Genomic DNA, 26,338 nt, shown 5'->3' with positions numbered 1-26,338 from the left:
AATTAAAATGTTCTTAGAGAAAGCAGAAAGGGAATTACAAAATCATTCAGTGACAAAAATACAAGAGTGGAAATTCATCAAGAGGGTAATGAGAAATACAATTAAAGAAAATAACAGGCAACTCTAGAAAGCGAGAGAAATGATAATGATCACTAGAAGCTGCAGAGGTTAAAACAGCTGCAGGAAACAGAGGTGGGAAGTGAAAAACAGGAAAAATTAGCAGTGGAAAAATATTGGTAGGAAAGCCGGGAAGAAAAGGTGAATAGAAGTCAGGTATCTTTAAATAGCTTATTAAGCAACTGAGGGTAGAGACACATAGCAAAAATGAAAAAAAAAAATCAGAAACTGGAAAGATAACCAAAAATGCAAAATAAATTAGAGAAATAATAAAATCCTTGTATACACTGTTATATAAAAATGACAGTGATAGTGGAAGTTGGCAAAGGAAGCTGGACCAATTTTTGGAGGGAACTGACCTTCTGAGAGTCACAGTAGAAGAGAATGCTACCTTAAAGCAGCCCATTACATTAGGTGAAAATGAGGAATATTCGCAGGACTTAGCGGAATGCAAAAAACAGGGGCAAAAACCAGGGGCAGATGGTCTCCCAACAGAATTCTGGAGAATGTTTAAACAAAAGACCATTTTACCATGCATTATTTAGGGAAATAATGGAGTTGAGTGATTTATCAGACTTCTGATATGAGGTGGTAATTACACTGATCACAAAGGAGGGGAAAGATCTGTGTGCTCTGTGATTATATCAGCCCACATCAATACTTAAGCATGACTACAAGGTGTTTGAGAGTATATTAACAAGCCAAATTATCAAACATTTTGCCCATGTTGGTTAGGGAGGACCAGTGTGGTTTTATTGAACAGAGGCAACCGTATGATAAGATATTGAAGATGCACACTATTTACAAAGAGGTGTTTAGAACCCACGGTCAAACAGTATTGCTTAGCCTTGATGCAGAAAAAGCATTCAACAGGATAAGTTGGAAATATCTATATCAAAAACTTAAGATTATGGGCTTTAATAATAAATGGGTTCAACTTCCCCAGTGTGTGTGTGCGTATATATATATATATATATATATATATATATATATATATATATAGATGTGTGTGTGTGTATATATATATATATATATATATATATATATATATATATATATATATAGATGTGTGTGTACATATATATATATATATATATATATATATATATATATATATATATATATATATATATATTTTATTTATTTATTTATTTATTTTACATTTGTTAACCGGGCTGGTCTAACTGGATACATATCCGTTTTCAGTAGAGGCCCGAGGAGAAAAGCTCCAATACACAATAGAAGTACATATTTAAATTTAAATTTATATATATATATATATATATATATATATATATATATATATATATATATAGATAGATATAGATATGTAGATATAGTGATGTTGACCTTGTGTGCGGGTGTGAGTATACATATATGTAGATAGATATACACACACACGCACAGAAAACATCACTTATAAAGGTGAATGTAATGGTGACAGAACTGTTGCCAGTTGTCCATAAAATAAGAAAATCGAATATCGAAGGTTGGCAATGCTGGGGGGTGTATATTATTCACTGATAATGTAATCTTGTTCTTAACTGATCCAGAAAATGATAAAGCAAGGACCTTTAAAATACTAGGGAATTTCAAAAAGGTGTTAGGATACATGATAAACAGAACACTAAAGCATTAAACCACTGACAATAAATTACACTCCAACAAGATTGGTGCAGAAATAATTATTTGTGGGGTCATTATATGATAAGGGCTCTAGGACTCTGGCTAGCAAAAACTGCAAGGGAAACTGCCAACACCTCGTGGAAACAAACTGATGAAAGGGCCTCTGAGATGTTAGGAAATGGGACTTAATCCCCCTGAAATTTGAGCAGACAGCACAAGCTCTCAAGATGTTTTGGTCCCCCACATAATTTATTTCAGTCAATGGTGTATGACCAGGGAGGAGACTTTTTGGGTAAAAATTAGAAAATTAAAACAAATTATTTGAAAAGGAACTTACTCAAGGGTGAGATGGCAAAATGTAAGATTGCCAGTAGGGGAGAGGGGCCTTGCAGTTCCTTATCTGCAGGAATACCTTCTAGAGTCCCAGCTTAGATTGACATACTTCCTACAAAACAATGGTTATAGTGCAAAATGGAAATCAATATTGACTGATCAGGAGAGGCAAAACAGAGGAAGAAGGGTACTGTGACTGTGCAAGTGCTTAAATACAGGAAAAAAATACATAGGATAGGATGTTTAATAATATTAGGGCAAATAATGCAGATTTTGCGAGGTAAGAAATATACAAACTGTTAATTTGAGATTTTACTAATTGGGGTGGCAAAGAGCCCCAATTAAAGTAAATACTGCAGCACTCAGAATGGTGTAACGGTACCAAATAATTATATTTTCCCGAATGGGGAAATTTAATAGAAAATGCAGAGAGACAGTCATGGGATGCAGTTTGGGAAAAGTTTCCCCTGTGTGGTAGACAACTATTAGCTTAAAGAGCATTATATAACATATACGGAAAACATGTTGAGAAAAAAAGCAGCTATAAGGCCAGACTTCATAACTATATCAACAGAAAAGAGAACAGAGATGGCAAACAATAAAGGGTTAGTGCTCTCATAAAAGATAGGTGGAGCAATAAAATGGAGCCAGAGAATGGCATTGCAGGATTGGGCAGGTAGGGCAATAACTGTGGAAGCTAAAATAGCCATAAAATCTAGAAAATTCCAAATTTTGGCTGGAAATGTTTGCATAAGTATTTTAAATACTAGACAAGTTGCATAATATGTACCCAGAAGTTAGTCACACCTGTTGGAGATGTGGAGATAATATTAAAGAAATTGGGACCATATTTTTTGGGGAATGTGCTAAATTAGTAGATTATAAAATGGACTTGTTAAAGTTAGGAGGGAATACTACTAGAATCAAACTGGAAAAGAACAAAAACTCATTTCTGTTTAAATTGCGAAGCAGGAGAAAACGTGAGTATAAGAAAGCAGTGGTGAGCTTGATGTTACTGCTAACCAGAAAGGGGATTACCTCATAAATGATGTTTTCCAACTGATAGCAGAGCAAGAGATACTGGAAAAATAAATTTTGTAAGACCTCCAAACAAAGTAGGACTACTGGGGGGAGGGGGAGTTGAGAATAAGTGGTGTGAAATAACTGACAACAACTGATGGAAAAACTCATGATCAAGAGGACAACAGCCAGTACCACAACTTGTGATGTTATATATGCTTGCTCAATCTGAATGATGGGACAATGAATGATCATAAGAAACTATTGTTAACTGTGGTATTGGGTTGTGTCTTTTGTCTTAGTAAGACTATCTTGAAACATACATGTACACTTGAAATAAGAATAACCACCAGAGTAAGGACAAGTGTATGAATGTAGAAAAAAACTAGTGCGCAACTAGAAGGAAAAATAAAGATACTGCCATAAAAAAGAAAAAGAAGGGAACCAGACAAAGACACATGGTTCAACTTGGCCCAAGGCCTGAGCATGATCCTCCAAACCCAGCCAGTCCTCTGTTAAAAGGAAAAGGGAATCTTTCTCAGATGAGGAAGAGGAGCTGTGGGACACTGATTGGGAAAATTTACACTACAAATCACAAACTTCATCCATAATCTGATGCTGAAGGACGTTTTTCATTAGATTCTCCTTCTGAGGAAATGTCATTTGGAGAGACTCTCTAGAATGAAGAAATTATTTCAATGGGACAGAAGGAAAGCTTCTGGTACCCAGAAAAGATATTAAGACATGAATCATATGGAAGCCCCTACTCCTGTGGCCATTCCCACAGTAGTGGAGGCCCTAGTAGATGCCTTGGCAGGTAATTCCCAAGTTCTAGATTCTCAACCTCCTACCCTCAAGAAGCCTGACAGTCTTTATAGGGTGCAGAACAGTCTAAAATACCTGCATAAAATCTAGTAGCAGATCTGCTGCAGTGTTAACAGACCCTGAGAAAGGAGCCAATATTGTTCTAGTGCCAAACTCTCTTCTCAGTGACCAGCAGAGTCAAACATTTGGACATGTTACATGTCAAAGATCTTACTAGTTATCCTTGACCACATGAGGCAGTAACTGGGAGAAATGTCATATGCTGACTTTAGGTCCAGAGTTTCTTCAAACTGCCAGTTAGGTAGAAAAACACACTATAAAATGTGGCTAAAACATTGCTGATGCAGCTTCCAGGTCTGTAATCATAAGACTTGCCTGGTTATGCTCCAGCCTTTACATTCTGAGAATGTTAAAGCCCAGTTTATCAATCTCTCTCTGAACAAGGATGTATGACTGAAGTGTTTGAAAAAATGATGAAATGGATAAAAATCATGCTGGGAATGAAGCAGCTTATTCTCTCCTCATTTGCCAGGCATGACAGAAAGTACCACACCAAGTCTGGCTCCTTTTACAGGAAACATAAGCAGCCCATGTAACAGAAAGATAAGAAGGGCAGATACAGTCTGACTTATCTGGCCTCCTCCCCATTGAGGTCGTTCCTTGCCCCCATCAAAAATATTAGGAAACCTATCTGCCTGCTTCCATGCTTGGAAAGATGTCACAAAAAGATTCATAGGTGCTAAAGATTGTAAAGGAATGTTACTGACTGCAACGGGCCTTCACTCCCTACCTCATTAATATCTCTCAGGAAGTAATGGAGCAAGAGCACCTAGTTCCCATTTCCAACTCTCTTTTCCAAGATGCTGCAACAGGGAGTCAGAGAAGATGTTCATGCTTGTCAGGTAGTCAAGAGGATTCTACTCTAGGATCTTCCCTGTCTGTAGAAAGGAGGGGAAACTTGAGATCCATCTTGGACCTTTCAACACTCAACACCTTTCTAAAGGTCACAAAATTCAAGGTTCTTACCCTGTAGCTTTTGCTACCTCTTCTGCATCTAAAGGCATACACTGTCAAGCTGGACCTAAAGGATGCCTACCTGCACATCCCTATTCACAAGACTCGCAGGTAGTTTCTCAGATTCTTAGCTGGGGGTTGTCACTATCAATTTACCTCCTTGTCATCTGGGCTGTCTACTGCACCAAGGGTCTTCACCGGATGTTTTGCCACAGCCACCGCCTTCTGCAGGTTGAAAGGTATCTATATTTACCCTTACTTGGATGACTGCTTAATTCTGGAGGCTTCCAGAAATGAGATGCTGGTAGCACTGGACTTCACAATGAAATTCTTTTTGAGGTTAGGATTCACTTTGAACTTAAAGAACTCATAAGTGATGCCCTACCAGATGGTAGACTTTCTGGGTGTCCATTCTGGAGACCTCTACATATACCTCCCTTGATTTCCATGGTCCACCAGAAGATGAAGAAAGACCGAAAAAAAAAGATGCACCTCCAGCCCCCACCTCTGGCTAAGACAACAATGATTCTTCCTGCTATGCTAATGGAGATGGCAGAAGGATGGAATCTGAAACTCGCAGACAAGGGAGACCTCCTGTCCCAGGATAGGGGATCTCTTATCCTCCTCAGTCTGTACAGTCTAAAGATAACAGTTTGGACAATAGGGTTTTAATACTGATCTGGTACCAATACACAGACTACATTCTAAACATTTTCAAGGACTCCAGGAGCCCTATCACAAGGAGGTCTTGTATCTCAAACTGGAGAATGTTCTCCCACTGGTACCAAAGTAATAAAGTGAACCCCAGCAGTGCAGGGATGCCCCTGATGCTACAATCTCGGAATGACTTTCTCAAAGCTAGTTTGAACTACACCTTCATCGAGGTCCAAATTTCAGCTATTTAGGCCTGTCTGCCTTGGGATCCTCCCTTATCCAGCCTATCTCAAAGCTAGTTTGAACTACACCTTCATCGAGGTCCAAATTTCAACTATTTAGGCCTGTCTGCCTTGGGATCCTCCCTTATCCAGCCTATCACAAGACAATCAATTTTGTAAGGGGCTTCTAAACATTCAGTCATTAAGAAAAAGAGCAGCAGCCCCCAGGGACCTGAACTATATACTTTAAAAGCTAACCCAGGCTTCTTTTGAGACAGCAGCAAAGACTCCTTTGAAAATTAATCTCCTGAAAGACTGCCTTTCTAATAGCCAACTCCTCAGCCAGGAGAATTTTGGAGAAGCAAGCATTAATGCATACTCCTCTGTTTCCGGATTTCCATAAGGAAAGGGTAAGCCTTAGGACTAACCAGTACTTTATTGCCAATGGTAGTCTCAACGTTCCCCTTTAACTGCATTATTCAGCTACCAGTCTACATTTTCAACTGGGTCTATATTACATTGTCGAAAGTCGACAATATTGAATCTGATATTGTCAACACGACAATAGCAAGCATTCAGAATGTTGAATGTGTAAATGGAAATCTCCGTAAGGGGAGATTTCAGTTTACTTCAATGTAGTGCGGTCTCAGAGTTGGTATATATAAGTAGCAGGGGGTATGGAGGGGTGCAGGGGGGCTTGCCCCCCTGCCTACACCCTTTAGTTTTTCTTTTTATTTTGAATTATTTTAGGAACATTCAATGTTTTAATAGTTCGATCATTAAAGGTCAACCTTTAGTGATTCCAACTATTAAACATTCGATGTTCTAATATAGACCAGTTTTCAACCATCAAAGACAGAGAAAAGAATTGGGTGAGCATAATGCTCAAGGTGTTTACCAACACAAGATGCACGGTTTAATTCTTAAATGGTCTAACTGGCTAAGTTTAAAATGGCCCGCAAGTGGGGTTAGCCTAGTACTAACCTATGAACCTATCCACTCTCTGAATGTACAGGCAGTTCACATTTTACCAGCACAGGATTTGGGAGCTCATGAAAACTGAGTAGTTGTTCATCTCTTGCTGGTAATGAAGAGTTTTTTCGTCTAGGGGTATGACACTCACTTAGGGTGCGGGAGGTCCCAGGTTCAAATTCCAGACAAGCCCAGTGTCTCAACGTAGAACTAGTGTTGAACAATAAAAGGCTGGACCATCATTGGGCACATGCTTTCTGTAGTTGAGTTTGATTTCCTCATTCTCCATTTCTATACTGTGTGAATCATTCACACTGATAGCTCCCTGATGTAATTGGGAAATAGGGATGGGCTCCACAATGGTAACCACAGCCACATAGCTAGTATCTTTTGATGAACCTATACTGTTTGGTTGAAGGTTATACAAGTTCAGCATATTATCCCTTTAGGTGTTGGGAGTTGGAATAATGGTTAAGGGATTTACCTCACAGACACAAAATACAGGATTTGATTCTCACCTTGATATGCTTGGCTAGGCTTAAAAAGGCCCCTGGAGTCATTAGCCTACTAATTACCTATGAACTTAAGAAAAAAACAGCCAGTAACAAAACAGGCCATCTCTAGATGTCCTGCTATTGCATCCATTCTGCCACCACAGCTGGAGCCAATCTGTCTTGTCTACTGAAAGCTTACTGTACCAGGTTAGCAACCAACACAGAGGCCTTCATACATGGTCTAGGAGCAAAACAGGAACAGTCACCGAATCCCCAAATGACTTAGCCATCCTGCAGGAAAGTTTGTCTCAAACAAATAACTGGTGTCAAAATCATGGTCTGAAACTAAATGACAGAAAATGCACTGCTGTATCCTTTGGGAAATCATCTACCCTAAAGTTGACCCAGTTGTCCAGGATTTGGGAGTTTGGGCAGTGGACAGTGACCTAACTTTTAACCAACTTGCATATATTGTTTTAAGAAAGTTCTTCTATACTGCACAGCTCATATGCAAAGGGGCTGTGTCAAGATTTAGGGATGACATTATCCCCCTTTACACGGCATTCATTAGGCCAGTCATAGAATATAATGCCCCCTTTGGCATGTTTCTGTCCAGACACACACACCTGGAACACCCACAGAGATACCTTACTAAAAGGATACAAGGACTGAACATGTTCTACATGGCTGACTCATAGCACTGTCACTACACTTGGTATCATACGGACTGCTAACAGGTGACCTATTTCTGATATGCAATGCATCCTTTAATCCATTACTAATGGGTTTACTGAACATCAGCAAGTTAAATGACATCAGAAATACTTGGTCTAGGGATCTACACCTTTCTGCAACATTAACAGAATGATTTGGAGGGACAGATATATTTTGCAGAGGATACCACTGCTGCTGAACAGATGTCCTATCCACATAAAAAAGGTCATCCCTGTCCATTTTCAAGTGCAATTGAGATCTATGGATGGGAAACAGAAAATTTACTTCAAGACTTCCCCCTGTACTACTAATGAAGAGATGCAGCTCCTAAATACTTTATCCCATGCATGAGTCCCCTCAAATTATCTATGGTATAATCCCATTGATTCTCATTAGAGGCAATATATAATTATCAATCATGGGCTGGGTATGGCCACTCTATAACCAAATGGGATATGTTACTTTAAACACAAAAAGGGAAATTGGCTAGGTTTAAAATGGCCTGCAAGGGCACGTAGCCTAGTACTTACTTATGAACGTATGGAGTGGATACCAAATATACCCTAGAGCAACCCAATATTCCTTGGTAAACACCTTCACCAAGAGCTATAAATAGGATACCCTGCCCAGGGCTAGAACAGGATTTGCAAAGGATGTCCTTCAAGGCATGAATTTTAAGGCCAATAAACCTCCTTTTACTATTTTCGCTGTCTTTGTTCTGAGAGTCATCCCAGAAGTAGGAACATAGTACAATTGTGGAGGTAACAATTATAACAGTAGATGTTCAAATATATCATTGGTGTGGTACCGCTTCATCCTCACAAGGAATCCTCTTTTCTCTCTCTTTCTTATATGGCCAAGGTGAAACTCCTTCCTTTCCCTTCTAGTAATCCTCTTACCCCCACACCTTGTGGACTAGGATAGAGTTCTGAAACTAGGTAGGGCACTAATAAAGGTAGTGTGCTATGATCTAGGCTTTGGCAGGGATCTGTCAGACAGTCCACTCACCTTGTCTTAAGGGTACACATGGCTTTGACATAAATGGATCAGTTTTGATCAGTGCTTTATCCTGGTTAAAACATCAAATAAATAAGCAAAATAATTAAATACGTAAATACATAAATATAACATGGTGCCTTCTCTGTCTAGGGGGCAAGAAAGCTCTGATGATGATGTAGATGCATGCTCCTGTTATACAGCCTAATTGAGCAGGCATACTTCATGTAGAGGGAAGGAACCTGAGCTCTTGAAATTGGCCAAACAGACAAGACGTTTGGAGGCAAAGTCTTGGAGCTAATGAATACAAAAGTGCTCTGTTACTATGTTAACTATACCATTGCTTCTTTCAAAAAAAAGGGTACCTATCAACCGCATCATCTCTAGGATCATAATTCAGCACAATAGTGTTTTTTTCCTTACTTATCTTACGTATAAATCACTTAAAAAATCTTGCCAACTGTGCAGAAACTATAGCCAACTCCTCAACTTGGTTTATCGAGAAAATATATAGATCATTAGACTAAACTGACAACTTTATGATACATGCTTAACACACACACATATCCACTATATGCAGTAGCCCTCAATTTTTCTTCAACAAGTCAGAGTATAAAGCAAACAATAAAAGAGACAAAAAGTACTCCTGCCTTTTGCCCAATGATCAGTCTAAAGATATTGGATAATTTGGCATGCATCTTACAAGACAATCATACCATAACAAAATATTTTTCTCCTTACAAAATGATCCCCTGCACTTCCACATATTTAAGAAGCATGACTTAAGCAGCCTCTTCCCCTTGGAAGCATTTCTACCCTAGTCTGATGGCTCAGTGCACACCATGTTGAGGATGGATGAATTATCTTGACACTTTTCTGTTGGAATTTGTCTCCCTTGTTTTTACATAATTTCACCTATCACACAGCTGAACATTTCTTGCCACAGAAAACATACATTGTAAGCTACTCAACATTTTTTTTCCCATTTACACAGATCATAAAGCTATTTGTGCTAAACATCCACAGTTTTTTTCACTGTGTATTATCATTTACTGCTGCATTCTTTTCTTCCCCTAGGGCCATAAATCCTACTGGCCTGAAGGTGAAGAAACCACTTCACTATTTACCCATGCTCTGCATGCCAGAAAATACGATATCTTGACTGTCTCAGCTGAGGAAAAAATACAATCACAGACTCACAAAATTTCACTTTTTAAAAAAGGCTTCATTATCTCAGCAATTAATTTACATTTTTGCAAGTACCTTTTACAGGCTGTGCAACACATGTAAGAAACAAATATGTAAGAGTAGTTGTAAGTCATGTAATATTTCTCACTTATTTACATTCTAAGTGAATACAAATGTAATGTCACTGCAGAGACTACAGCAAATGAATCTAATCAACAGTGGACTATGGGTGAAAAGTAGCTTCCCTAGAAAATGTCACATCAGCATGTCTGCCCCCCATAAGGGGATTCAGGATTAGAAAAAAAATAAACAAATGTAACTACTTACTATGCTGCAAGCAGGTTTGAGATGTATACAACTTCATGAAAAGATAAAAACAAAATGTTTCCTCAGTTTTAGCCTGTAGTATTCCTTTTACATTCAATACACACATTCTTATTTAATGGCTGAAACACTTCAAAAAAATTCCTTGGAAATCCAAAATACAAACAATCTTAAAATGATCCATCTAACTAACCTGGTCAAAAGGCTTTTCAGTGGCCAAACTTATGAACTCAGGGGTCTCACATTCAAATGACCACAAGAGCTATGTGAAGACTAATTTGCTAGGCACCTGGTACACAGGGTTAAGGTTATGACCTGTAATTCTTGCCATATAGGGTTTCATTCTCTCAGCCCTCATTTGCCAGCCACGTGGCAAGTCACATAACCAGACAGTGCTCCCAGGTCACCATTGAAAACAACATGTGTGTGTGTGTCCAGTGGGCCTACCTGGTTAACAAAAGGGTATTATTATTACTTTTTTTTTTAATTTATATCGTTATTATTAGGAATGGCACACTTGGCTGAGGGCCAAAAATCTCAAAACATTAGTAGAATGTTCAAAGAAACCCATTTCACTGACAGTCTGGAAATACTGCCAGGTGAAGTGACTTGCTCAGAATTGTACAATAAGCAAATGGAGACTGGGGAAAACAAGCCACAAACTGCAGGAAGAACCATGTTAACAGCAAATAGTCTTATTTCTCTACACTAACTGCCATCATTGGTGAACCTACAGTAAAAATGAAACTCAAAATCAAATTCTATTTTTTATGAACTGTAGTAGTAAATGGAAGATACTGAAGATCATCATTTCTTGTTCTCCCCAGAAGCACCCTGACTTCCATGAAGATAAAGAGATTAACAGCACAGCTAAGCCTAGCGTATCATTCACTACTGTCTTTAAATGGAATCACCTAATGGTGGTATGCTCAAAAGAAAGACAAAGGTGGCCCTTGGGGCTGCTTTGACAATATGATAATAGCAAAGTAGAGGGAAAGGATGGTTTTGACCACTCTACCCTTTAGAAGTGTAGCCAAACTGATACTGAAGTAAGGTATGCTATCTGGAAGAAGTGGATCTACTCTTGGAACTCAGTAAAAAACATTTACATAAAGACTGTGACCTGGCAGGAGGATTCGAATCAAGTCATGATTTGATGAATAAAAAAATTTAAAATCTAATAAAGCTTACCTGCTGAACACAAACAATAGTCATGGTGGGTTCTCTACTGAAACATGATTTAAGGTAACCCAGGATCTCTTCAACACACTAGTGAAGGACAAAAGCAAAGAAAAAAGCTATTACTAATGGTTCACCAGAGAAACAAATCAGTTACACGTATGGCTACCGTTTACTTCCAGCTATTTATCTATATTAAAAACATTAAATAAGACAATTAAACTGCACAGAAAATATTCAAAGTGGACTTAGAAAACACAAAGAGCACAACAGAGTTCTGTAGTTACAGTGCAGTTAAATATACTACCATTTGTTACACAACCAGAGGAAATGCTTTGGCAGGTGGAGTCAAATATGACCTTTTATCAGGCCTATTTTGCATACACAATATTACACTATTAGGGCCCTGAAGCAGTCTGGCTAGGACATATTACTTACGCCCGTTCCAATTGTTGGATATGTCTGGTTAGGTACATACCAAAGGGTGCATTGTACTCAATGATAGGTCTGATGAATGCCGAATACAGTGGAACAATGACGTCCTTGGACTTAGATACCATACCTTTGCTTATAAGTTGCACAATCTAGAATGATTTCCCCACCATTGTAGACACGTGATGATCTAAGGCTAGACTACTATCTGTGTGTGTGTCCCTAAGTCCCTGACTACTTGGAATGTAAAAGATCTTTGCTATTGTTCACAGACGAGTTCTAAGGTAACAGAATAATTTAGTCCAAAACCCACAGATTTCCAACAATAAAAGGTTCTTCTAATATGTCAATGAACCTGACAAACACCAGCTCATCATGTTCTAAACTCAATGATTTTATGATTTCTTGACACTGTTTCTTAGTGATTTAACAGTGCTATATTTTCATAAGTGTTTACACTTTTACCAGATACTTCTCCTTTCCCCACAGATGCACAGTATGCCATACAGTTACAATATCCAAGTAAAGGTGGGGTGAACGGGCACTCATCCTCGCAAGAAGCACTGATTTTGGTGTTTTGCAATGAGGTGGCTAGCCAGTCAGTTTAGACTGTCTGGTTTCTTATGGGGTTGAGTTTTAAGACTTTGTCGGGAAACTCCACAAAACCTATAGATACATACAGTACATATAGAAGTCCTGCCCACTCACTGGGATTTTCTTCCCTTCCCATCCTCCATCTTTTTATTTCAAAAGCAAGGCACTAATCCCCTACATCTCCTTGAAGCTGCAGAACTCGTATTACAATTGAATGACAAATATTCCTTGTAACTGTCAGCTCAAGTCGACAAATGTATCAAACATCAATCTGCAAGCTACTAGAGTTATGTGGAAACAATTTACATAAAAAAAAATTTAAATAAATATTTTTTTGTAAGGTCAAAAACTCCTTGCACCCATAACTTTATTATTCTCAACAAGAGGTCCCGCCACCTCAGACTACACATTGATCACTGACAGACGATGAAACTGTGTCTTGCTCTTTTTCAGAGAGTCTACAAATTTAGCCCAAGCATTATATAATACTGCTCCTCTTTGAAACCAATAACTGCCAACTCAAGTAATAATGAGACATGTAAAACAAACTCAAGTGAGTGACTGTAAGCCTACAGCATTTCTCATCAAAGTATAAAAGTGGCCAGCGGCATACAGTTCATAATACAGTAGAGTGTTAATTAACCGAAAAGTACAGTTTTGTACCTACCATAAATGTAGATGTTCGAAGATCCACATTGCTGCAGTCCTAACACTTGGGTAGTCCGCTGTCCCTCGGTCGGCCCGAATATCAGAGTATAAGGCTGACGTCGGTCAAGGCGCATTTGACTGACATCAGAACGTCAGGGTACAAATGCGCATGACCGACGTCATATCCTCAGTCTTTTCTTGCCCCAGATGTCAGAAGACCCTAAAAAGAAAGGTCCAAACCCATAGACAACAACTAAACAACCAACCAGCCTAATACCAAAAATATGTACAATATATACAATATATACAATATACACAATATACCTCAGATGGATAACCCAACCCACACAACCACCTCAAACTACAGAGGGAAGGAGGGAGGGTAAATTGGACTGCAGCAATGTGGATCTTGAACATCTACATTTATGGTAGGTACAAAACTGTACTATGTTCTTCATCTCACATTGCTGCAGTCCTAACACTTGGGTAGAATCCCAAAGCAGAGGTAAGGGAGGATGGCTAAACTATAATGAAGCAGGAGCTGCCAAAATGCCCTGCAACACAGCAGTGGCAAAACCAGCCCTGGATTTAGAGTACAGTGGAAGGTGGTAATGCCTAGAAAAGGTATGCACTGAACTCCAAGTGGCTGCCTCCAAAATATCCTTAGTTGCCACCCCTCAAAAGCTGTTGAAGTGGCAGTAGCCCTAGTGGAATGAGGCCTAATCCCAGCTGGAATCTCTTTGCCATGATGGGAATAACAGAAAGCAATGCAAAATCCAATCCACTTAGAAATAGTTTGTTTTGACACGGGCTTGCCCTGAGAGCACAAAGCAAAAGAAACTAATAACTGCTGAGATTGTCTGAACCCTTTAGTTCTGTCCAAATAATATCGCAACTGCCTGTGTACATCTAAAGTGTGCAAAATCTTTTCCCCTTTATTTTGGGGATTTGCATAAAAAGTAGGCAAATGAATAGTTTGGTTTAAAGCCACACTAGAAACCACTTTAGGCATAAAGGAAGGATTAGTACGTAAAGATACCCTATCCTTATGGAAAATTAAGAAAGGCTCAACTGCCATAAGGGCCTGCAATTCAGAAACCCTTCTTGCAGAGGTAATGGCCAACAAAAAGCAGTCTTCCATGACAAATATTTCAACTCAGCAGTAGCTGCAGGCTCAAAAGGTTGTAGAGTGAGTTTCTCCAACACAAAATTGAGATCCCAAGCAGGAGTAGGAGCCCTTCGTGGGGTCTTATATTCTTTGCCCCTCTAAGAAATTGCTTGAACAAAGGATGAGAAAACAATGGTGGGTCACAGTCGTAGTGAGCTGAAATTGCTGCAGCATGAATCTTAATAGAAGAGAAGGACAAACCTTTGTCCAATAACTCAGTAAGGTATTGAAGAGCCACACTTAAATCAGGCTCAGAAACATCCAAATCCTTAGCTGCACTCCAAAACAAAAATCTCTTCCATTTATCTGCGTACACTTTCCTTGTACTAGGCCTTCTAGCTTCCAAAATCACATTCAAAACTTGTTGTGGAAGTTGAGACCCTCTATGGTTTAAAACAGAATATGCCAGGCTGTTAGGTGAAGAGAGTGAAGTTTGACATTGAGCAAATGACTGTCCTCCTGGGACAACAGATGTGGAATCAAAGGCAAAGGCCATGGAGGCTTCCGCACTAGACTTCTCAGTAATGGGTACCAGTGCTGTCGAGGCCAATCTGGAGCTATCAAAATCATCCTTGGCTTGTTATGTCTGACCTTCAGAAGTACCTTTGGGAGGAGAGGCAGAGGCGGAAAGGCATACACATGAAGATTTTTCCAACTGAAAGAAAGAGCATCCACTTTCCAAGCTGTGGGATGAAACCTCTTCGTGCAAAACTTTGGCAGCTGGTGGTTTAGTGGAGAAGCGAACAGATCTATGTCTGGAGTTCCCCAGGACACTGTCAATTTCTGAAATACATGAAGATCCAGTTTCCACTCGTGGGGATCCATGATTTGTCTGCTTAACACATCTGCTAAGAAGTTCTGTGCTCCCGGCAGAAACCTTGCCTGAAGACTTAGTTGTAAACTGAGAGCAGTCTCCCACAAAATCATTGCTTGCCTGCATAAAGGATAAGAATGTGTTCCCCCTTGCTTGTTGATGTACCACATGACAGTTGTGTTGTCTGTTAGAATCAACACCTGCCCTGGAAGAAGTAAATCCTTGAAAGCTATTAATGCAAACTGTACTGCTAACATCTCCTTCAAGTTGATATGTAGATGCAGTAGTCTGACAGGCCACTTGTCTTGTATCCACTTTCCGTTTAGATGAGCTCCCCAAGCTTTGTCTGAGGCATCTGTCGTTAAAATTTGACTCGCCTCTGGCCGGGTCACAGAGAGTCCCTTGTTTAGGTGACATTCCTGAGCCCACCACAAAAATTCCTTTTGAATGCAAGGTATTATTTGAATGACAGTGTCCAGATCCTGGCAGTGCTGTGTCCATACATTTTGAGATACCATTGCAACTTCCTCATATGCAGTTTGGCATTGGGAAGCACCAGAATACAAGATGCCATGAACCCTAAGGCTTGAAGGACTGTCCTTGCAGTCAGCCCGGACTGAAGAGATAGATGATGGAAGTAAAGGGAAAGATTCTTTTGTTTGTCCGGGGTTAGAAAGGCCATCTGGGATGCTGTATTCAGTCTTACACCCAGAAAGCACATGTCTTGAGAGGGTACTAGACTGGACTTTATTTCGTTCACAGAATACCCCAGGCATCTTAGCACTGCTATGACAAATTCCAAATGTCGAAGAAGCTCGTCCCTTCCTTGAGCCAGAATCAGGCAATCGTCCAAATAAGGATAGATTTGTATTCCTTTTAGCCTGAAGAAAGCTATCACTGGAGCCAGAACTTTCGTAAATACTTTGGGCAGTAGATAAGCCAAAGGGCAATGCAGAGAACTGATAGTGAGAAGTCCCAGTCCGAAAACGTAGATACTTCCTGCAACTTAGCCTGATAGGAACATGAAGGTAAGCCTCCTTGAGATCCAAAGTTACCATCCAGTGATCCTTGCCCAGCAGAGGTAAAAGCTGTTGTAACGTCAACATTTTGAACTTGGGAATGTCCAGATAAGTGTTGAGGATAGATAAATCCAAAATTGGTCTCCACGTGTTCCCCTTTTTTGGTACAAGGAACAGGCGAGAATAAAATCCTAGGCCCCTTTCTGGCACAGGAACCGGCTGTATGGCCCCTATTTGGAGTAACAGAGAAATTTGCTTGTGAGCCTCTATTCTTTGTTGAGGAGGAATGTCTGGCATGCCTTTGAAAGGAGGCAAGGTATGGAAATAAAACCTGTAACCGTGATGTATGATATCCAATACCCATCTGTCTTGGGTAATCAAACTCCAATTTTCTTTGAAAAGTGCCAACCTTCCTCCCAAAGGTGCTGCCAGGCGAGAAGGTTCTGGCAGCTGAAAAGGTAGGTCATTGGGTCTGTTTACGAAAGGACTGACCCCTGCCCTCACCCGAAGACTGTGCAGGAGAACTCCTGTTCTAGGCCTGAAAGAGCCCTGACCTCTGCCCTGCCACGTCTAGATCTAGCCCTAGACTGGGAATCATAAGTAGGATACGTCCACCCCTTAGTAGGCCAATTTCTACTAAACTTTGGAGGCTGAACCTGCAAAAAATCTTTAACAGTCTGCATAGACTTAGTCTTGTCTTCCATTTTCTTTAAAACTGCCTCAACAGGAGAACCAAACAAGACATCAGATTGCAAAGGGGCATCCAAAATCCTAGTTTTAACATGGTCAGATAAATTTTGATCCCTCAGCCAGGCATGCCTGCGAAGCACTGACCCAGTGGCAGCCACCCTGGACGAGGCCTGTACAGCATCAAAACCACATTGCAAAGAATGTTTCCCCACCTGTTCAGAAACATGCACTAAATCTTGTAACTCTTTACAATCAATACCTTCCGCCAAAGCATCAACCTTAGATTTCAACTGTGAAAGGAGATAATTTTGATATTTCAACATGTGAAACTGGCAATTCAAAGCTCTCATGGCTAAAGTGGAAGAAGTATAAACTTTCTTTCCCCATCTATCCAAGGCCCTGGCCTCTTTATCTGCAGGAACCGGATTCTTGACAACAGAAGCCTTAACACCCTTAGGCCCCTGGCTAACAGTTTCTGGGTCTGCCCTAGGACTCTTAAAAAGATACTTATGAGCTTCAGGCACCCTGTAATACCTATCTGGTTTAACAGGAGCAGGAGGCAAAGAGTCAGGATTAAGAGAAGCCTCTGCAAACACATCTTCCACCACATTCAAAACAGGAGGTATAGCCAAAGGCCTATGCTGGGGTAAAAAAAATTCCCTAAGCCTTTTCCTGGAGTCAGAGAAGTCCTGACCTTCCCATTTAAAATGCTCTCTCATGGAGTGAAGGGTCTCTGAAAAGAAAAATCCTCAGGAGGAGAAGCAGAAGGAGTAGAATCATCCACATCAGAATCAGAATAATGAGAATACTCCTGCAAGTCTTCAGCCGAAGACTCAGACACATCCAAGCCTGCTCATAATCCCCAACACTGGTTCCATCCTAGGCCTCTTATCAGGAGGGGGCATAGAGCCTCTAATTAAAGTAATTAAATCTTCTGCCATTTTAAGCATATGCTTCTTGGGCACCGAACCTGAAGAACTAGGAGTGACACCCACAGAAGCTAAACTAGACCTGCCTCTAGGAGAAGCCTTGGAAGCAGAAAGAGAGGGCCTAGACACCTTAGGAAGGGAGGGGAGTAAAGTTATCTGAGAAGCCCCTACAGCCTGACCTGCCTCCTGGGAGGCCACATCCTGTAAAATCAAAGTTTCTCCCTGGGACTCCAGAGAGGCCGCCGTCGGAACCACCGGTTCCACTGACTCCTCTAAAGAACCGGCGTCTGGTTCGGACGACTCCTCTAACCTAGGTTTAACTGCCTTGTCCTTGCGCTTCTTTGAGGAAGCGGCCGGAGCATCCGACGGCATATTGTAATTGCACCGCTTCCCAAAGACCAGCCTGGCACAATCCAACCTTCGCTTTATAGTGCGTTTATTAAACCTAGCACAAAAGCGACACCCAACAACGTCGTGCTCAGGTCCCAAACAAGGTATACACAAATTATGGTAATCCCTATGCGGTATCTGTTTCCCACAAGAAATACAGTTATTCACTTTTTCTGACATCCGGTAAACCACTGAGGCAAGAAAAACCAAAATATTCCCCAACGGGGTACTTAACCAACTCTGACTTCGGTCTGAAACTCCGAATTCGAAAAATTTCAGAACGCCGAACGGCACTTGCAACACTGCTTCTGCATCGGACCATGCGGCAAAAAAGGACTGAGGATATGACGTCGGTCATGCGCATTTGTACCCTGACGTTCTGATGTCAGTCAAATGCGCCTTGACCGACGTCAGCCTTATACTCTGATATTCGGTCCGACCGAGGGACAGCGGACTACCCAAGTGTTAGGACTGCAGCAATGTGAGATGAAGAACATCATCAATTATCCGAATGCAGCCTTCCAAAGTTTTTTATTAGGAAAATTCACAAAGTCTGAATATGTAAAAGTTATATATAATTGTGCATATTTTTTAAGCTTGTAGCCCACTAGTGTGTGAAAAATATTCTTTATTATCCAATGGAATCATTGAAAAGTGTATTCCCTGCATGCAGATAAAACAAGATTTTAGAAGTTTTCTATCCGGTTCAGTGTGTGTATGATTATCCAAACTACCTTTGGTCTCAATTAGTTTGGATAATCAACTCAACTGTATTGGTTTTCCTGAGCTATAACCTCAAAGTGTTGTTGCAGTGTTTCCAAGGATTTCTGCAGTGCTTTAAGTCCAAAGTCAGATATCTACCTAAAGTGCGTAGTCTAGAAGAAATTATGTCAAAAGATTGCTGTCACACAGGATGCTGATGACAATTAAGCAAGAACAAATATGTTAGCATTGCAGTCTTCCAGTCAATACAAAGTAAAATTCCCACTCAAAATGTACAGTATAAAGAAAATAATGTCAGAATACCATTCTCTCAAAATTGGTCACAGTGGCCTATGTGAGTAAAAGTCAATTTTCATTTTATGTGAAAAAACTTTCTACGGGTATCACTGGTGGTACCTCTCCAAGTTCCATAAATGATTCTATTGAGGCATCTGTCTCTCATATCTATAAAGCACATTATGTGTCAGTTGTTGACTAGTCTTAGAGGCAAGAGAATAGTTTTGCTAGACATAATATTGCCTGTTAAGTTCATATTTTCTTTTGAATCGAATGGAGTTCTTGTATGGATATAATGATAATGAAACTAGGTTATTTCGCAATGTACTTCAATCAATTCAGACTAAACCACTGCTCCTAGCAAATGTAAATATTACCTTTCATTTTTAAAGTTATTTCTTAAATACACAGTGTAGTGCTATACGATTTTTCAGTTTTGCCTTCATTTTTACTTTATCATCACAGCATTATACCTCATTCCATTAAACAAGCACTCCACCTCAACAAATGTTGGTGCCTGCTTTAGTAACGCATAAATGCAGGCGTACTGTTTAATTACTTCTACCTTGCCCAATGATCAGATGAAATGAGTTAATCAACGCCAGCTTTTAAATGTTAATGACAACTTATTCATCCACTGGTTGGCCAAGAAAAATTACAATTTCCCCTCAGACTGCACATAATGCCAAAAACACTTGCTAAAAAGTGCCACAGCAAGATGACCAACTGAAAATGGAACACATATACACAGTATAAAAGCTATATAAGCACTGTCTAACAGAAGGTGCTTTAATAAAGGTTTTTGGACTGTATAAGACTGTCTCCCAAAGACAAACACTTTCTTCCTGGTACCAAGGGTGCATATCACCTACTATAAATAAGCATTTAAATTCCAGCACCCTCATAATTTTATTGTACCACAGAAGGATCAGAAGCTTGCAGTAACACCAAAAGATGTTCCACAGAAACACTACCATTAAAAAAAGACTACAATAAAATCATTTTTCACTAAAACAAAATAATATGCTAAGTTCAAGGTAACAAGAGTGGTTGATTTTTTCTACAGAAGTATATCTTGAAACTCAAATTTTTGGTACATACACATTACTGTTCTAACTTTGAAGATGTTTTTACAAAGTGCATAACAAATCCAGGCTGAGTGCCAATAAGAAGGGAACTGCTGTACTTTTGGACAAACAGCTTCAGCAAAATGGAACAGTTACTCAATTTAATTAGATAACAGTCTAGGAGGAGGACTAGCTCTATAGTACAAAGGGAATAAAGTTCTGACTGCAACAAAGGAGACTCAGATCTGAATAATGCAGGAATCAGCCATGGAAGAAGAGGAGTAAGGGGCAAATGTTGGATCACATACAATGGACAGTGACAGAAAGCTGCAGCATGAAAGACACCTGAAGAATGGGTTAAGTGAACGGCCCGTGCACAAATAAGTGTCAGGAAGCACTAGGACCTGCCAAAAAAGTGCTCGAATTCTAGAAGGGCTCAACAGGCCCTGCACTTTGCTCACTTGCAACCAATAAACTGAAGCATGACCAAAAAAAAAAAAACTTAAGAGCTAGCGGTATATACAATACTAACCCTCCCAAATCCATTTACACAAACAGCTTGGCAAAATGACAAGATCACCATCCACCATTGAGTTACTCCTACTGGAAAGGGAGAAGACTACAAGGTGATGCCAAGCAGTAACACCAGAAAAGATACAGGGAACAGATTAGTTAATTTGCTGTTGGGAGTCTCAAATAGTTGGTAGCAAAAAATTTAAAATGCAATAGAAGTGGAAGACCTGGAGGTTAAAACCAAAACTGCCACCCTGTAGGCAGCAAAATCCTACATAAAGCAAATCAATAAAATATAGTGACAGAAAATGCTACAGTGGCCGTAAAAGTATCTGGCAAAGAAGAAGAGCTGGAAAAGGATATCATTCAGGAAGTGTAAGAAATCATAAAGAAAATCATAAGAGAATATCTGCTTAAGGTGGAAAGAATATCAGCTCAAAAATTAAAATAAAATGAGGAACTGAGTAACAAAAGCTGTTACTGCTCATGGCTAGTAGCCTAAACAAGAAACTCCACAGCCTACAAACTGTTCCCACTCTGGAAAACATAGGCATATGTGCCATTACAGAGACATGGCTTAAATCTGCAGAAAGCACTCCAGCAGTGCAAGGCTTCAGTGCAATTCACACACTTAGACCATCAGCTACACAGGCATGGATTAAGGTGGAGCAGTCTCAATCTAGATTAGCTTAAAGTATTACTCTAGGTCGGTTAAACAGAACAATGCCCTGGATTTTATCCAAGTGCAAATCACCATAGATAAATTCCCATACCAAAGCTTTAAAAGCTACAGGTTACACTCTCTTTCTCTAGAATTTCATAGCTCATACCTAGACCTACTGGAGACAATCAACATTAAACCAAATACCCCATTCATGGGAAACTCTAACCACTCCTCTATAGACTAGGAAATATATACACTGCCTCAAACTTACAAGCAAGATGATTCCTGGGCATTAAGACAAACAACCTTGACTATAAAGTGTGCACACCCACCAAATGTTCAAACATACTGGACCTGGTACTCACCAATATGGGTGAGTACTGCACTCACCTCAAGTGTGATTTCCTCACTGGTAAGGTCAGACCACAAAGCTGTCTCCTTCAAAATAAAAATCAACTCAATAAACCCAGCAAACCCTGTAACAGTTAGGAACTATCCCAAAGAAAACTACATGCTATTAAGCAATAGTTTGACAAAATGCAACGCTTCTCCTAAGCCTGCATTCCCATCAACTTATGTAGACTTTGTTCATAGAGACCCTGTACAACCATGTAAATGACTGTATAGAGGCTGCTGTATCAACTAGAAGCAAGCGCAAAAACAAACTCCAAAAACTAACTGGTGAAATCCTAACCTTAAAAGGGTTTATTACAAAAGGAAAAAAAGTCACAGTTATAACCAGGAACAGCAACTCCCATAATGACAGAAGCTCTCTAAACAGGAAACTAAGAGAACTAATTACATTCAACAATGCCAATTACGAGGTCAAGATAACTTCACATACTGAAGATAACCATGTGGCCTTCTACTGCTATGTCCAAAATCTCAAAAGCATCACACACTGGTGTGCCAAAATAGCAGTCAGTGGTGCCACCTTCACTGAGCGGAGCGACACAGCAAGTTTTTCTGGCTGACAAATTCAGCTCAAACTTTACATCCCACTCCTCCCTGCCTCTCCCCGTGGTTTAACAGGGAGCAGGTCCTGGTGGCACTCACAAAGACCAAAAAATACAGCCTCAATGAGCCCCAACAGTATCCCAGGATGCCTCCTCCTTTGAGTTACTTTTCAACTACAGCCTCAAAAGAGACTTTGCACCATAAGAATGGAGGAATGCAATGGCTATTCCACGTCAAAAGTGTGTTCCATCAACGACGCTGGAAACTACAGAACCCATTAGTTTGACTAGTCCAATATGGAAAGTCGTGGAGTAAATTATCATGGAAATGATCAACAAAGGCATAGGAAACCTTCAGGCACTGGATTCACCCTAGGTTCACTTTGTCAATGAAAGGTCATGACTACTAAACCTGGTGGACTTCTTTGAGGAGGTCACCAAGACAATGGATTTGGGGTAAATGGTACATATCACCTACTTGGATCTGGCAACGTTATTCAATACAATACCCCACTCTGTTACAGTTGGCAAACTCTGTGAACACAGCAAACCCCCCCACATAACTCGCTGGACTGCTAGCTGGCTCAAAGACAGAACCCAGGAAGTCAGAATTGCTGACAGCACCTCCCCTAAGAGACCAGTCACCAGCAAGGTACCTCATGGCTCTGTGCTAGGGCCACTCCTATTTGGCATCTACTTCTCAGAAGTAAAGGCTAATATCAAGGGCCTTTGGCTGACCAAGTTCAGAGATGACTGAAAATTGGGAGCTGTCACAGATTCCTACACAATACAAATATTGTACAACAGTGACCAACATAGAAAAATGATTGGTGTCAATGTCAGGGATTAAAACTCAATGCCAATAAATGCATTATAGCATCTTTTGGGAAAACTGCCACTCAGGCTAATTACTCCATCAATAAGACACCCCTAAAAGTTGATCCCATAGTCAGGGATACGGGAAGAGATTTAGACAGCAATCTGGCCTTTGACTAACATGTTGCCAAGGTAGTGAGGAAAAACCATTCCATGTTGTGCAACTGGGCATGGCATCTACGTCCAAGGAAGTCATAGTGTCATTGTGTCTCCCTTATCAGACCCATCACTTTGTATAATGGCTCCTTTTGCATATACCTGATCAGACATATGCAACACTTGGTATGCCCACAAAGGTTCCTTAGCAGGAGAATCCAGAATATAAACACACTGTCTTAAATGGATAGCCTTAAGGCCATATCTCTATACTTGGTCTCCTACAGCTTACTGAGATATATGCCTGGAATCCTTGGATCTAGCTCTGATGGACCTTTTGCACATCCGCAAAATGAACAGCATCAGAACCACTAGATCCAAACGTTTAAATTTTGTTTGTGACATAAATAAAACATGATGGCGAGACAGATGTATTTCAGAGGATCCTCATGCTCTGGAACAGGCTCCCCATCCATGTGGAGCAGAGTCCATCCCTAACCCTATTTAAGCATAATACAGACCAATGGCTGGGAAAACATGGATACAATTGGGTTGGGTTGCATGACTAGGCTTATAAAGACCCTGCTGGTCATTAGCCTAGTACATACCTATGAACCTACGAACAAAGTGAAAAGTTAAACAACCACCTTTACTTATAACCATTTTTAAAGGAGTCTCCCCAGACTTATAATAAACAACTGAATCTCAAAAAGCATTTGATATATTCTCTAGAAGTTTTTCAGGGAATAATACTGGGATAATTAGCTGTCTTATATTTTGCTAACACCTTCTAGTAATAAACTACAATTTTCTTCCAAAATCCATTTTATTTTTATACTTATCTTTCATACATAGTGCACTGTCTGGGCTATAATCTTGTCAATTTAGGAAGTGTGTGCACGGGCACACTAACTGATTAATGGACCTGCATAATTTTGGTCCACTTGGCTTCCCTTCCACACCTTCCCTGGCCACCCCCCAGTATGCCTTCTTTTATGCACTCAGATCACAAATGTAGTACACAAATCACTTCTTAACACTCAATAATATTTGCTTCGGAACTTCTTTAAAACACAAAATATGTCTTCTTCCATCTCATTAACTTACACTATAACACTAGCCCTCTGCATTTCAAAACTCTTGACATGAGCAACAAAACTGCCAATTTTATCTACTCTGGTCACTTATTAAAAACCTCCAAAACTCAGAGGAAGATTTCCTTAACCACAACTTTCACAGATTCTTTCTGGGTCTCCTCAGTCAGTTTTATACGTACAAATTACATAACCTCTACTCATAAAATTCCTTGGTAAAAAAAAAATCACTGCTCTACCAGAGAAAAACAACATAAGCCATCAGCCCTCATCTATGCCTCTCAAATTACATTCAGCCAAACCCTGGTCCTTCCCACAACTACTCAATAAATAATAACACACCACTCTACAAATCTCACTCCAGATTAAACATTTTCGAATTGAACTCAAGAATCATCTGTACTAAATTAACAGTACTTCACAGCTGAATTAATTACTATCATCATCATATCCATACTATCACAGAAACATGGTCAAAACCAGACATTTTACATGAATAAACAACTTTCCGAGGATAACACATTATCAGACGATCACCAATATATGCCAACCACCTGCACTTACATTCTTTCATTTCTCAATTCGCTCCTTCAACAATGCTAAACTTCTGATCTCCAAACATCTTCACTCATTACTACAACCCTGCATAGCAACCGTATATATCCCACCTCAACCATTACACTGTTTCCATAAACATAAAGCAACCCACATTTTCATTGGGACATGTCAACATAGACTGGCCTCAACCTACAAACAGCAATCCAAGCTCACATGATCCAGTAGATTTCAATCATTTCAGCTTTACTCAATTAATAAATGACCCAAAACGGACAGAGAAAAAGATAAGGCAAAAACAAACTTCACTTGGTAGAAAGCACAGGCTGTACAACTTGTCTTAGCATGTATAACTTTCCCTTTAGGTTAACCCAAGTCTATGAGTGGGGCTGGACAACTGTTCCTATTAGGAGGGTAAAAATTCAATATTTGAAGATGTACATAGTTTTGTGTGTTACCATAAAGTTAATAGGTTTTAGGGGTGTACTGGGGTGTGTCTTTTTTTATTTGCGGGTTTTCAATAAAACAAATAGTTTTATAAGATGTGACATATGCTCAAATGTATATGACAAGAAATAACTGTATAAAAGATCAACCTGCTGAACATTAGTGTATGTAGTAACACAAAAGCTGTTGCACACAAAAGGTGGGAATAACTTTTTAACATAATGACACTTTCTATATTATCTTTAAAAGTAAATGGTCTCACAGTTATATACAGAAAAAAAAGAAAGAGTATTGAACTATATTAAAAATGTAGAGCGCAAACAGCTACACTACAGGAGACACATTTGGAAAGAATTGAATATGTGAATTTGATAAAGAAAGGTTTTCAGGACGGTTATTCAGCAGAATACCTGGGACAAAGAAAAAGAAGAGTACTTGAATTAATTGCAAGAGGAGTTTATAAACTGATAGAAGATGATAATGGCAGATTTGCAGTACTAAGGGACTACTGGCAAGGGAGAAGAATTGCAGTGGCATATATTTATATTCCACCTAAAACTGCTATAATGGAGCTTAAGAAAATTCTAGGAAAAATAATCAGCCTTCAACAGGGAATATTACTTATAGGTGGGGAATATGATTTACAACAGTGAAGATGTATCGGGGGGGCAGAAGGGAAAAAATAAAGGGTAGATTTTTGAACAAATTTA

At 39.7% G+C, this 26,338-nt stretch overlaps 1 protein-coding gene across 4 annotated transcripts in view; it reads right to left on the bottom strand.

The window, feature by feature from the left end:
* Positions 1-26,338, bottom strand: part of HTT (huntingtin) — a 4,811,037-nt gene that overhangs the window by 2,591,223 nt on the left and 2,193,476 nt on the right. For all 4 annotated transcript variants that reach the window (XM_044062924.1, XM_044062926.1, XM_044062925.1 and 1 more), the window contains one exon: positions 11,690-11,767. In XM_044062924.1, the coding sequence (XP_043918859.1) occupies positions 11,690-11,767 (78 nt within the window). The remainder of the gene's footprint in view (positions 1-11,689; positions 11,768-26,338) is intronic.

This window comes from Protopterus annectens, chromosome 2.part1, assembly GCF_019279795.1.
Source record: "Protopterus annectens isolate FY-2018-M chromosome 2.part1, PAN1.0, whole genome shotgun sequence".
In the NCBI taxonomy this organism is placed as follows: domain Eukaryota; kingdom Metazoa; phylum Chordata; order Ceratodontiformes; family Protopteridae; genus Protopterus; species Protopterus annectens.
The sequence above is the reverse complement of the archived record's forward strand: the minus strand, read 5'-3'. Positions and strand labels throughout refer to the sequence as shown.